This window comes from Bombus pyrosoma, linkage group LG14 (assembly GCF_014825855.1).
Source record: "Bombus pyrosoma isolate SC7728 linkage group LG14, ASM1482585v1, whole genome shotgun sequence".
Taxonomy (NCBI): Eukaryota; Metazoa; Arthropoda; class Insecta; order Hymenoptera; family Apidae; genus Bombus; species Bombus pyrosoma.
The window spans coordinates 5,216,935-5,230,197 of record NC_057783.1 but is presented as its reverse complement, the minus strand read 5'-3'; the positions used below and the strand labels follow the sequence as shown (position 1 = coordinate 5,230,197).

The window sequence follows — 13,263 nt, the reverse complement described above, 5'->3', positions numbered from 1 at the left end:
GAGCAAGGTAGCGGTATGTACGCGACGATGCATCTACAAAAGTCAAAAGTCACCGGAGACCTGTGTTTACCAATCTTAATTAGGGATAAAACGAAAGGGTTGAAAACAGTAGGGTCGCGAGTTGACAAGAATCGGCTTTTCGAATGCAACTTCGGGCGTCTTCGGTGGTTATCGACACTCTTCGTACTACTCTTAACTCGTGCTCCCGCTGCCTCCACTCAGTCGTTGTCGCGCGCTCGTTTGGTTTGGTTCGGGTATTAATGGTGCTTCAACATTCACAAGAGAACTTGACGATCCAGGCCCAATATAAAGGAGCTTGTGCTTGACCTGCATTTCATTCAAAAAGAAATACCATCGCAGCATGTGCTCGATCGCAAGGTAAGATTCATTTGATAAACTTTCTCTTTCAAATATAAATATCTGCTAGTTCTTCGGTTTATTCCTATGAAACATCACTTGTACACATTTTTTTTCGATTATGAATATTTGGTAATTCAAGTCTTAAGTTTTCTTTACGTATTGTGGGCAAAGATGTTCCAGAACAACGTGGAACGTTTTCAGGTTCGCTAGACGTAGCAAGTGATTCCCGTTGTTCGAGGAAACGACGAATCGAGCCACTTCCTGTCTCGATCTTCCAAATTTCCTTCAACCACGTTCATGTCTCGATAAGATACGCGTTTCAACTCTTCTTTCCACGTATTTCGATTGGACAGGATATCGCGTGGAATTTTCGGGATTTAAACCGCGAGCGTGTTTCGTGACGCGTTGTCAAAGAATTAACTCGAAGTTCATTCAGTGGCGGACGGTCGAGGGAGGAGTAGTTTTCTCCTGTCGAGCAGGAAATATCGAAAATCCATAATGGCCGGGTAGCGTAATAAATCTTGGGGTCTTCTCTTGGATTTCCCCGATCAGTTTTAACGCTGTAATAATGGTCTGTCTTTGCTCCTGTTTGATCATCGAAATATATATTGATTGGCTCGTCCGGTCGCGTTTCGAAAGGCTCTTTCCACCCTTCTTCTTCATTTTTTTCTCTTACCCTTTCTTTTTCGACTTCATCCAGCAACCGAGAGAAGCAAACTGGAGAAAGCAGTGGCAAATGTTTAGGGATAGTCTCTTTTCGATTGAATTTGTTGTAGGCCACGACGAACGGCGCCGTAGCCTCTATCCCAGCTCGGTCAATATTGACTCTGGCTCGAGCCAAAGCCCATCGTAATAAATTATTGACTTCATGGAAGCGGAGTAGAAGCACGAAGGTCCTGCAGTGATCTGCATTAATCGTTAAGTATCCTTCCTTTATGGCGATATATTTGCTAGAATGTTAGGGAAATTACACGGGACGCGTAAATCATTTTTACGACGGGATTATCGTCATCGCGCAGGACGAGGCAGTCACGAATATTGATAGCGACATAGGGATTGATTGGACTGGAAAAAGTGGGTGCGTTGAGTGCGTTATGTCCCAGTTTGATGTACCATATTTCTGAAAAAATTCGCAGGATGATTTTACCAGGCTAAATCAGAGATTCGCTGAAATACGCCCGTTGTTGGTATAATATGATTTCACTTCACTAGGACCTTTGCATATCTTTTTCATCAGAGATATCCGTTAAGTAATAATGTTCACTTTAACCTCGTTGCTTACTGTTTCATTCATCTTTCCAGAGCTTTTCATCAAAATATGTAAAAGTAAGTATTCAACAGTTTGGTCTATGATCATTACGAGACACGATGCTGTTTATGTATTTATAGGATATTTAAACGCATAAAATGTATGATATGCAAAAATATACAGGATACTGAAAGTATCCATTATGACATTTGAAGGATGAGACAAACGTAGGTTTAGTTCTTCTAGTTATGCTTATAAAAATATGATTTTGCATGAATTAAGTTGTAGTTGATTAAATCAACGTAACGTTATACTTCGGTAGCAGAGAACGTATTTAATCAGGTACTGAACGTTTCTGAATATCCATTTGCAAACTGTATAACTCGCGCTCCAATGAGCATCTATAGTATGGTGTAATTGACTTGCTGGTGGAAATTCCAGGCGTTCGATCGAAACTCGTTACGCGTTGAAAATGGGGTAGTTAAATTTTCATAAGTGTATCGTAATTTAAGGCTCGTCTTGAAGGTGTAAGTGCACTGTGCACTTTTTCTGTTAGTTCGTCGGCACTCGATACGCGATTCGGAGGGGTCGCCCACGCAGTAAAACACGTATACACACGTATACGAACACGAGCCCACCACACACCATGTGCTCCTCGTTTCTCTTCTGTGTGCCGGCGATTTACGGTAAGGGCACCGTCTGCTTTGTGTGTTAGTCACCAACCGTAGGGGGTGAAAGAGACTGGCAGGACTCTGTTCTAGTAGAGGGGAAAGAAAAAGAGACGAAGCAAAAGAAAGAAAAGGTGGCACACTCGTATACGATCGAACATGTTTAACACGTATGCTGTGAATTGGATTTTCATTGCTGGATGTTCAGTACTTGCAATGCTCTTACAGAGTAATTATTGTAGCGAAGCTTTTTGTGTATTTTACGTGCGCTCTTTCAATATGAATATGAATTATTAACTCTATAAGATTTGATGGATTCATGTTTCCAATAATAGAATCACTCGCTGATATGTGTTACACGTTGTATCGTTAGAAATGTAAGATCTAGTGCTGATTACGTTTCAATGATGGGAACTGTAAAATGGAAATCTCGCAATCTTTATACCTGCATGCATACGTTATTAGATATCCAATAAGTATGTCAAATAGCATAGCGTTAGCCTTGCAAAATTGCAACACAGTGCTAATTGTATCACTGATTTGCATCCATAACGGTGTTATTCAATAGCAATATCGGCGTAGTAAATATCATGAAGCTGTTTTGCAATTTGAAGATCTCTTTATTATTTTCAGGATAGTCAAGTTAATCGTTAAACTAGTGCGCTAAATAAAAAAAAAAAGATTCTTCTAAATTGATACCAAGACTGTTAACATTATATGTCTAATTTCTTATTAGATTTACTAGGTAATAGGCTTTAAATTTATAGTCTTTTATCTCCATAAGAAGCTAGTAAATACTGCTTCTAGTTATTAAATACACTATGTTGTACATTTTGATAACATGCATATAGATACTATTGCTACAAGTCTAAAAAAATATCTGAATGTTTATGAATGATAATATATGTACCTTTCAGAAGACACATTGATCAACTCCACAAATCGAAAAGTACGAACGACGGTGATACAAACACTGTGTTTCAGATTTGCCATTTAGGTAATCTTCTTCCAATGAATTCGCTTATGGAAATAACCTGTTTCTTCACTCTTGTAAGCTGTTCCTTGAGAAATGAATATTAATCGTGTACGCGCGACGAAATTAAGAGAATTAATTGGCTTCTGAGAAAGTCGTATATAACAGATTATACACTAACAATTAGCACTCCCCTAGTGTATCTTCATAGTGTTAAGATGTACGGCTATTTTCATCATAGATCATTACATCGAGAATAGGTTGTTCGGCTCCATTCTCGTTTCCTCTTCGTTCCTCTTGCTCTTTCGCGGATTCTTTTGTTCCCGCAATGATTTTCTTAATTGCGCTTAACCAGCCTGCTTAGTCAACTGAATCGATTCGAAGGCTACCATTCCGAGAAGAATAGTTGCCGCTTTGGTAATTGATTGGAGAAAGAAGCGGGAATGGATGATTGCGGTTGAAGGTGGGAATCGGCGAGCCGTTAACGTTGGCAACAAACGAGGCGGCGTTTGTCCACTCTGTTTGTAATTACTTGTTCTACTTGGATCGATCTGGTCGATCGCCGATCACGAGCAGGATACACTTGAATCGAACGTGCAATTATCAGAAGATAGCGTTGGTCGGCTGTTCCACGCTATAAAATGAGATTGTTACCTTTGCGTCTGAGGTAGAATAACTAAAAAGTAAAATCGACTTATTCTCCCGTTTGCCTTTCAAACTTTATAACCTTCCAATACGAAAAACCCACGACGATATCTGTAAGACTATTTAGATTCTTAGAATATGGAAATCATAATTGTGTATCCAAGTCATTTGTGGTTAACGTTAGATGATCATAATGTGTAGGGTTTCTTCTTTTTTATGTGAACATACTTAAATTTTAAAATTTGATTTTCTTGAGAAGCGAGTTTCAAATGAAAAGATTTTATTGCATACTTCCGATTTATTTTCACGTATAATAGAATATAGAATTAGCATAAGCTTCTGTCGATCATGTATTCGTATTCAATCAGGAATTAGTCAAGTACGCGCGTTCAATTAATTTTCAAATTAAAGATTTCTGTAGGTATCGAAAACGAAGCTACGTATAAATTCTATAAATTATCATTCCATATTTCGGGCGTGTTTTTTATATTACCCGAGAAACTAACCACTTTCCTCTTGCACTACGATTTTCGATATATCGTAAAACCTCTTATGTCCACTAGAATTCATTAGAATAGGTCCAATAATTGGCATGTGCCGATACAACGAGCAAACATTCGACATTAGCCATTTGAAGACTCATTTAACCACAGGTTTCTCGTATATTTACCAAAAGAACGACAGAGAAAAGGAACAGCGATGGGCGTAAAAATAACACGATCTTCGAAACGGTCGTACGTGTTTGCTCGCACAGGCTACAACCATTTCCAGGCGACGCGGCAGGTCTATTTGTTGAGAGACCCTCGCTTCCATTCGTATAGGAAAGGAGAATCGAGAATAGAAAGAGAGAGAAGTTTTAGGGTGGCAGTGTTCGATTGGGACACGCGATATATTACGTGCTCGGCACGTACGTGCTGACTGCTTCGTACATAAGTAGACATAGGCATAAATAGCAGCATACGATGCGTGTGCAAACGATCTGTGTACACGCCGTCGAAACGAGAAAGTATCGGGGAAGGTAATACCTCGGTGAAGGAGAGAGACGACGAGACATGCGAGTAACGCGAGCATGCACGTTTTAACGATTTCTATGGTTCTAATTCTTCTATTTCTTTTCACTTGCCTTCCTGGTTCAAGGGAGTCGAAAGAGCGAGAGGAGTCCCTTTCGAGGCTGTAAACGGCCTTTAGTGGCGAGTGATCCTACCTTTTGATTCTCGGAATCGTTCTCCCCGCCGTCAATTCTTTTTCTCGGACAGAGTCAACCGACGAACACGCTTAGTTTCTTTTCTCTGGCTATTAGCATGATGGGAAACGTGTTTCCTTCGTTCGAAACTTGATAAGACCGGTGATTAGTATTGTCAATTTAACCACTGCGCAGGCAACTGGATATACTGGTATCCATTCGTGCATTTCTTTTACCTGCTAAAAGATTTGCACCAGTAAAGAGATAGCATCTAAATAGCATTTATCAGAAGATGGCTTCACATAAAAATATAAAAATTTATTACCTCGAATGTTAGTTGACTACAAATCTGTAGCATGCTTGAAAAAAATGGTTTGACTTTGCTTCTCGTCGACTTACTCAAATTACCGGAAAGTGAAAATACTATCTTATTGCAGCAGATCTTTCGACTAGAAAGCGAAATTATTTGAAGTGAACAGGTGTTTGCGATCGTCTGACTGGATATCCACGATTCATTCTTAATTGTTTTACCCTGTGATGTCTTTGTTTCCATTGTCAATGAATTTTCTAGTTTTCCTTGCCGATGGATTTCTGGCTTATTCTTTATCGATTGATAATTGAAAGATTTGCAGTTGCAAGGAGACAGCTCCAATATTTAAATCACATTTATTGGATAAGGGAAGAGGTAGGAGTTCCATATTCAGAAGTGTAAATGTTTATTGGAAACTACTACTGGAGAGTAGAACCGTTCTCTTCGTATCCCATTCTTTGAATATTTTTACATTGAAAATTGTATAAAAGTTTAAAATATAAAGATTAGAATTTAATTGTACGCTTGTTGGATTAGTAAGGATTAATCAACAGATACATATTCAAGTAGGACGTTAGACGTCTGCGATTCAACGTCTTGCGTATCGTGTGAGCGATTGCGCCAGGAATTTCTTGACAGACGTTAAGTACATACACTCGAGGTTTGAGAAGAGTGAAGGTTACGAAGTCATGTCTTTGAGAGAAATTGGACACCTTAGACGTCTCGTGGCAGTACTTCCCTCTTTCCCATGAACCGGAGTCAAGCAGTGATTACTACCAATTAGTGTAAAGTAAACCGGGGAGTGTACGCTCCGAAACAGCATGAAGTTGCAAGTAGAGGAGTCTTTCGGTACGAAACGAATCGCAAATAACAGGTTGGGGCTGCGATTCCTGCTACCTTTGAGCGATAAAAAAATTACATACTAGCAAGGATTATCTCTGCTTTCGAAGTTGAATATAATTTAGATGTTGCTATTCTTTAGCTGCATTGTCCAAGAATTTAGTTAGATATGTCCCCGATTTTGTAAAATTCTATTTATTGTTCATAATTAATTGTTATTTATTTATTTATAGCCTTTTTATTATTAGATACTTGTAGAATATTTTTAGTAAACAGGGGGTAGATAGTAGAGAGCAAACTCACAGCTTCAAACTAAAAAAAAAGCAAAAAGAAAGCAGATTGAATATTAACATGGAAATTTAAATGAAGCTATTAGGATAGTAAGCAAGCAACCCCAGAAAAGCGAAACAATATGGGTTGCCCGTGAACTTGACAGTGATTTTTTTATGGTAATCGGGTTCACCCCTCGAATAGGGGTTGGTATCGATGAATCTGTCAATAATATAGTCGTATATGCTTGGTTCAGCATTAAATTTTATTTCGAATATAAATCACGAAATAGCTGTGTGTATACTTGCAAGTGCATTAAAAGGAAACATGAGAAGCGGTAGGAATTCAGTATGAAGTTTGATAGGCCGTAAATGCTATGGGTACATCCTTATGATGAATCTGTCCGTTATTGCATAGGCTAGAACTATATAATACATGTGCTGTTAAAGGAACATCAATAAAATGATTTTATAGTAATTTTTTATCGTTTCTATCAGATAATATTAATAATTGTTATTACTTCTCGTAATTTTATGTATTTATGAACAAACGATAATAAGCATAAAATATTTTTCAAAAATATAAATGTATTATAAAAATATACATCATCTTTTTGCAGCAGAAGTACTTAATACCTATACTTACTCTAATCAATACAATACCGTATCTTTTTTAAACAAATAATTGCACCGATGATTAAGATATTTGAACATACCGTTTACAACGGTGCATCCCTATCTGTGCGCATAAAACCATGGTGGCACGTATTGTATAATTTTATCCTATACGATAAGTCAAAGTTTCTGAAACCAGGAACGGTTTATTTCTTTCTTCGTTTTGTATAGAATTCCATTTTATGCCGTAAAGGTGGCGATCGTGCGCGGATTCGGAAAATTCAAGAAACTTCTATCCAGGCTATAGTTACGGTACACAGCATCCTTTAGCGAATATAGTGACATAATAGGCAAACGTCCAGGCCGATGCACCGTTATGCAGAATGGTGCTGAGGTCAAAGAGCCGGCACGGATGGGAGGGAAGAACTGGAGTCTGGGATGCGTTCGGAGTGCATCGGATATGCTCGTTCGGCTGGTTCACTCATGAATATTTGAAGAGCCGAGAGATCATGGGATACTCTGAAGTGTGTCTGAGCAAAATTTCGCGCCGCAAAACAAAGCTTCTCGATCGTGAGATCTCTCCACCGGATCATGAAGCTCCTTACGTATATGTATAGCGTATATGAGTCCGGAGTTCATTTTGACAACAGCAAACAATCTCTGTAATAAAACGTAGCAAAAAGGAGAAGTACAGAGAATTGTAGAGGATGAAGAGGCGGGCCACTTATGCCCGTTTAATCCCACTTGCAATTATACCATAGTATTTGAGATAATTGCGATTTGTTTTTACCAGAATGAAAATAAAATGGAAAGTTAACTCTGTAGAAAGCTAACTAAATAACATCTCAAAGGAACGATACATTTCCCGCTATTCGTAACACGTTTAGTACGGAGGGACTTCTAAGATTCTTATCTTCCGTGATGAAAAGAATTGAAAAAGTATTTGTTTTACTTACTTTTCCCTAGAAAATGACTACAACACACGTTAGATCGTTGCACGATATTAAAAATTGAATAACGTTGTCACTGAAGGACTGTCTTCTTCTTAATACACGTATCGAGTTTGCACCGAACCGATTAAAATTTCACTCTCGTTACGGTATAAAACATCGATAATTTGATGCTATGTTACGAGACGCTACGACAATTCCCTTACAGACGTATTTTCACATGTTATGCATTATGCAACCGCGGCTTCGAAATAGCGTTGAAAACGCGCTGCTCGTGTTATACCAACGGCGAAACCCGTTTCGCTGGCGTTTCAATCTTGGCCATTGACACTGACCTAATAAGGGTTAAATGGATTGTTCCTGAATGTCCATTGAACGCAGCACGCGTCTCCATTGGGGTGTTTGCCATGTATGCACGCATTTAAATCGCAGTGCACGTTGCCGTTATCATCGTTGGGGGGCGTGTAATGAATCCCCCAGAGGATATCTTTCACGACTGTTAACGATTGATCGATAAATTTCTGTCATCGACACACACGCTCCAATATGGAAACCAGGTATCGTTCTACGCTCCACATTCGTTGATATCTCTTTAACCGATCGTATTTTATGGCATTTTATTCTTTGAACGAGTTTTTCACAACGATGCAGCTAATGATTAGAAAAGATCAAGTTATTTCACGATGTTTGACTCAAAATGCTTCAAACGAGTAAATTACATACCTATAAAGCTTGCGTGGTAATATTTCCACAGTACAGAGAGAATATGCACGTTTCCATTGGGAATGGAAATTATACATTCAAGCGGCGTCGGTAGTCGCCAATCGGCTTCTTCCTTTTCACTTACCGCTATGCAGTTACTTTTGCGCATAATCGACTGTGCCCGGTATCCTTTTCATTATTCCGCTGTGGAACATCGTAAATACCTAAAAAGGAATAAACGCGATCCGCGCTCGCCGCACTTAACACGCCCAGCCCGCTGAAATAACATCTCGCGAGGAAGTCGGGCTATCGTAAAATCTAACGTATCGTTGGAGGTTAAAATTTATCCAGGAATTGAATGGAAACTACGAATAAGAGGGTCTAATTTGGTGTATTTCGGGAGGAAACGGTTTTTAAATTACCCTGTTTCGTAAATTTCGGACACCTTCTCGGTACACTGTTCTGTAAATTGCAGACACAGCTTCTTGTGTTCAACATTACACGCCTACCGGATGAAATATCTGCAATCTGCGTGTACTAAAACAATCATCAGGGACTGTATCGTTAGTATGGTAAAACGATACTTTACTGTTACAGACTACCAGACAGAACAAAATTGAAGAGATAAGTCGTACGAAATCACATCGTAATTTCACAAATTATATTTGACAAGATTAATTACTAAATGTAATACACATGTATATAACGTAAAATAGGTTACTCTTAATAATATGGCAGAAAATAATTAAAAGAAAAATTATTCGCACGATAGAGTCCCGATTTGAAAGATTTCTTTGTTCGTCACTATAATTCAAATTTGTTCAAAATGTGCTGTATACCCTTATTCAAGGTTTCCATTCAATTTTCCTAACGTCCCGTATATATCTGCCTTTTATTAAACGTCAGGTCCCTGGTGCATCGTTGGAGAAAATTTTTTCAGCGATTTACGACGGTTTCGCACGTGACCAGCATTCGCCTGTCTCTCTATCCGTCAATCCCGCTCCCGACATCGGTAAATCACGTTTCTTTCGTTTTGTTTCCGCGAGAGCCACTTGCAATTGGGACGTTTCATGCGGGAGGGCGGCACACTCTCTCTTTTAGGGGAGAACGAAGAGACGAATAAAGGGAGCCACGCCAGAAGTACTCCTCAAAATAATTGATTGTCCTAGAGGCAATCTCTGCGGATATTTGAGGTTAGTAGAATGAATGTTGCGCCTGCTGTGAACGATATGCGTTGTGTGTTGATTCACTTGCATTCGTTCTGGTGCATAGCGATCATAGCACTTGAGTGAATTGTGCAGAATGATTTAGAAGAGTTAACTCTCTGCTTTGTAGTATCGTATTGTAGTACATTCATACTACGAATTGTAATTACAGAATTTGGTTTCAACTTCATTTTTTTACAACTTGATTACATCCTGACTGCTCGAAGTTCGAATAGACGAGACTGGAAACCGCATGAAATATACACAATATGAAGAGTACGAAAAATTTCTATTCCTTTATCTTTACATTTTCGCGAACATATCATCCAATAGAAAAAAGCAAGTACTTACTCTCATTACATTTCACCAGAACACGAAGAACGCCTTTAAATGACTTTTTCGTGTTATTAGATTATCGTGAGAGCACGGAGCGACGTGATTTTGAGTATCAGATCAGTGAACGATCATTGAGGTAACTGCTAGAAAAATCGCGAAGGAACTAATTCGATTACACGAACGAGAAACGGCGACCGCACATAGAGAAAGGGAATCCATCCATGAAATGAGGGTGAAATTTTACGATCGAGGTGCCATGGTCGGTTACGATACGTTCCCATGGTCGGTAATAGTTAATTTATTAGACGAAGTTATGTTAACGGTTGTTGGATCGTCAGGCTCGACGAGGTATCAGCTGTGCCACTGTTAATTAATCGACGAAAGTGATTAGTTGATAGGCACTGATTTTCTTAAAAATCGCGGTTCGCGCATTTGCGACCGGTTACCTGTACGCTGTATGCTATACACATGAACGTAGCCAGATTAATGATCAGGGCCTATTAAGTGAGATTGACGAGCGTAAGTTTAACGGTAACCGTTTGACGCGTGAAAAAAGAAGCCAGGCATCGTTGCATTACTCAACGCGAAAATTAACCAGTCCTGTTTTACGCCCTTCCTGTCCAGTACCGCGATTACGCAATAAAAAGAGCCACGATCATTTCCTTGGCTCGGGTTAACGCGCTCGATGCGTGCCACGTTCGCGCTCTTCCACGTCGACGGCTGTTTACTCGAACGATGTTTAATGATTCCGTCAGTCATTACGCCGTCCGTCTCGAGAGAATAATATTTGTATAACTGGAATTACGCAGCTCGTTAAAATTCAACGGAAGGCACCGTACCGTGTAAACTACTAAACGGAACTGCAACCAGGTGGAAGGTTATCAATGTGTAATTTACATAAGGTGGAAGTTTTTCGAAGTAAAATGTGTTTGGAATTAAAACAATCATATTTGAGCGTCACAGAATCGACACCCGAAGAAACGCGGGGATTTAAACAAATAGCTAGTTAGTTCGCAGTTAATGAACTTTAAACGATATCATAATCAATTATTAATTATCGAAACAAATATATTATCATGTTTTTGTAAATGGGACATAATCCACTAAAAAGAATAATTTTAAGAAAAATGAATTCGTTTATCCTTTAGTTGGTCGTTCTCCAAAAACACGCTGACAAATCTAGGTTTCTCGCATAAGTGAATTCAATAATTCAATTATTCAATGAATTAAACATTAATGTCTCTTTAGACACGAACAGATCTCAAATATTTGAAATAATAATTAGAATTTACAAATGCAATACCGTTGAACGTAAGGCGAATTTTGTTGTATCATACGAATCACATGTTGTATCACATCATATCGACTACCTTATTCTTGAGAATTTAGTCAACGATCTCGCTATAGTTTCACTCTTAGCAAATTTGGGAACGGTTTACCACGTTGCGTGATAAAATTAAATAAAGTTAATTGTAAATGGAAACATTACACGCGGCTCTCGTTTCGTAATCGTTGTCAAAAATTTCAGAGCATGTACAACGTTCATCGATTTTTTCCCTCTTCGATTATTACGAGGGATCATTATATAATGCTCGGTACGTGGCGCGTCGCGTACATGCTCCGCAGAGTATTGAAGCCGGGCCTAATGCTTCGAAAATTTGGCGGGGGAAGAAAGGGTCGTTTACGCGGAGCGTACACCGCCATACGCGTCCAATTATCGGTGGTAACGCCGTTTTCGGCTTTGCCCCACTGCCTCACCCCTCTGTCAAGCTTTTTTTCCCTCCGAATTTCTTCTCCCTCCGTTTGCACGAAACATGTAATCAAAGTTTACTGCCGAAGATACGTAATGACAGGGTTAGTGCTAGCGCGGAATTAACGATCTGGGAATGGAGGTTTGGGGCAACGCACAAATTTCGTGGCCTTGCAATTACGTTTCACGTGCCCTTCCGCCATAAAGGCGAACCGACTGACGTAATTCGCGAGCTTTTACTCTCATCTTTTATTCCGTAATCGCCGCCATCGATCTTTATTTTCGTCGGCATCTCGCTGAGCCGGTAGAGAACCGGGCTAATCGAGTCGATTACGCTGCCTCTTGCCGATCTTACTTTGTCATGAGCGACTCGATTAACATCCCGGTTGTTACGCAATCCAACGATGAGACAACGTACGTTTGCTCGGAGTTTCTTTTTTCTACCAGTTATATTATACTCGATTGGAGGCTAAGATCGTCACAGCATCCGCGATTCGGTATAATCCGACGATTCAAAGAGAAGTATAAATGGCTTTTGTTGATCGTGATTGGTCGGAATAGAGTTGGTTTCAACTGGTGGCTAAGGTGAGGCTAGACTCTCGAAAGTCCTGTGCCTCGTTTTTCTTCACGTGATGGCTGAATGGGGCTCGCATTAGGTCCTGCGGCAGGAAGGCCTCTCTTACCGACGAGGGTAAGAGAGAAGAAAAGAAAGCAAAAGGGAAGATGCTTGAGACAAATGGAGGGGGCGGGGATGGAAATAAGAGGAAAAAAAAACAGGCAGCGGATGTTTCGGACGCGGCTGGTTGCTTTAAGTTCAGCCCCTATACATATTCTCTTCCTCTTTCTCCCGAACGATGGTATTCCTTTCGATTCCTTTTACTTCGAACCGACCACACAGTCTCTTTCTCTTCGCCTCTTTGTTTCTCGCTTCTGTCCATTGTTTCCACGTCTTACTGGCCCGCGAATCGATTCATCGCGCGCGGTCTTCTCCCTGGCCGTGAGATCGAATCGGTGGTCGGTCGAGCCACCGCGTCGCGATTCGCCGCATTCTTTCCTGCAACCAACCGCGCGTGTAGGTGTTAAGTGTCAGAGACTCTCTCTCGCAGGTATACATCTCGAAGAAACGATTCTTCGCGGTTCTAATCGTGATCCCATGCCGGAGGATACGTTTTGAAAGGAACTCGAGCCGAAGAATGCGTCGCACGTGT

The 13,263-nt window shown here is 40.0% G+C and overlaps 1 protein-coding gene across 1 annotated transcript in view; it reads left to right on the top strand.

The window, feature by feature from the left end:
* Window positions 1-214: 214 nt before the first annotated feature.
* The window catches only part of LOC122574713, a 34,175-nt gene continuing 21,126 nt past the window's right edge, over window positions 215-13,263 (top strand). The window contains exon 1 of the mRNA XM_043742624.1: window positions 215-378. Coding sequence (XP_043598559.1) covers window positions 362-378 — 17 coding nt within the window. The 5' untranslated portion in view covers window positions 215-361. The remainder of the gene's footprint in view (window positions 379-13,263) is intronic.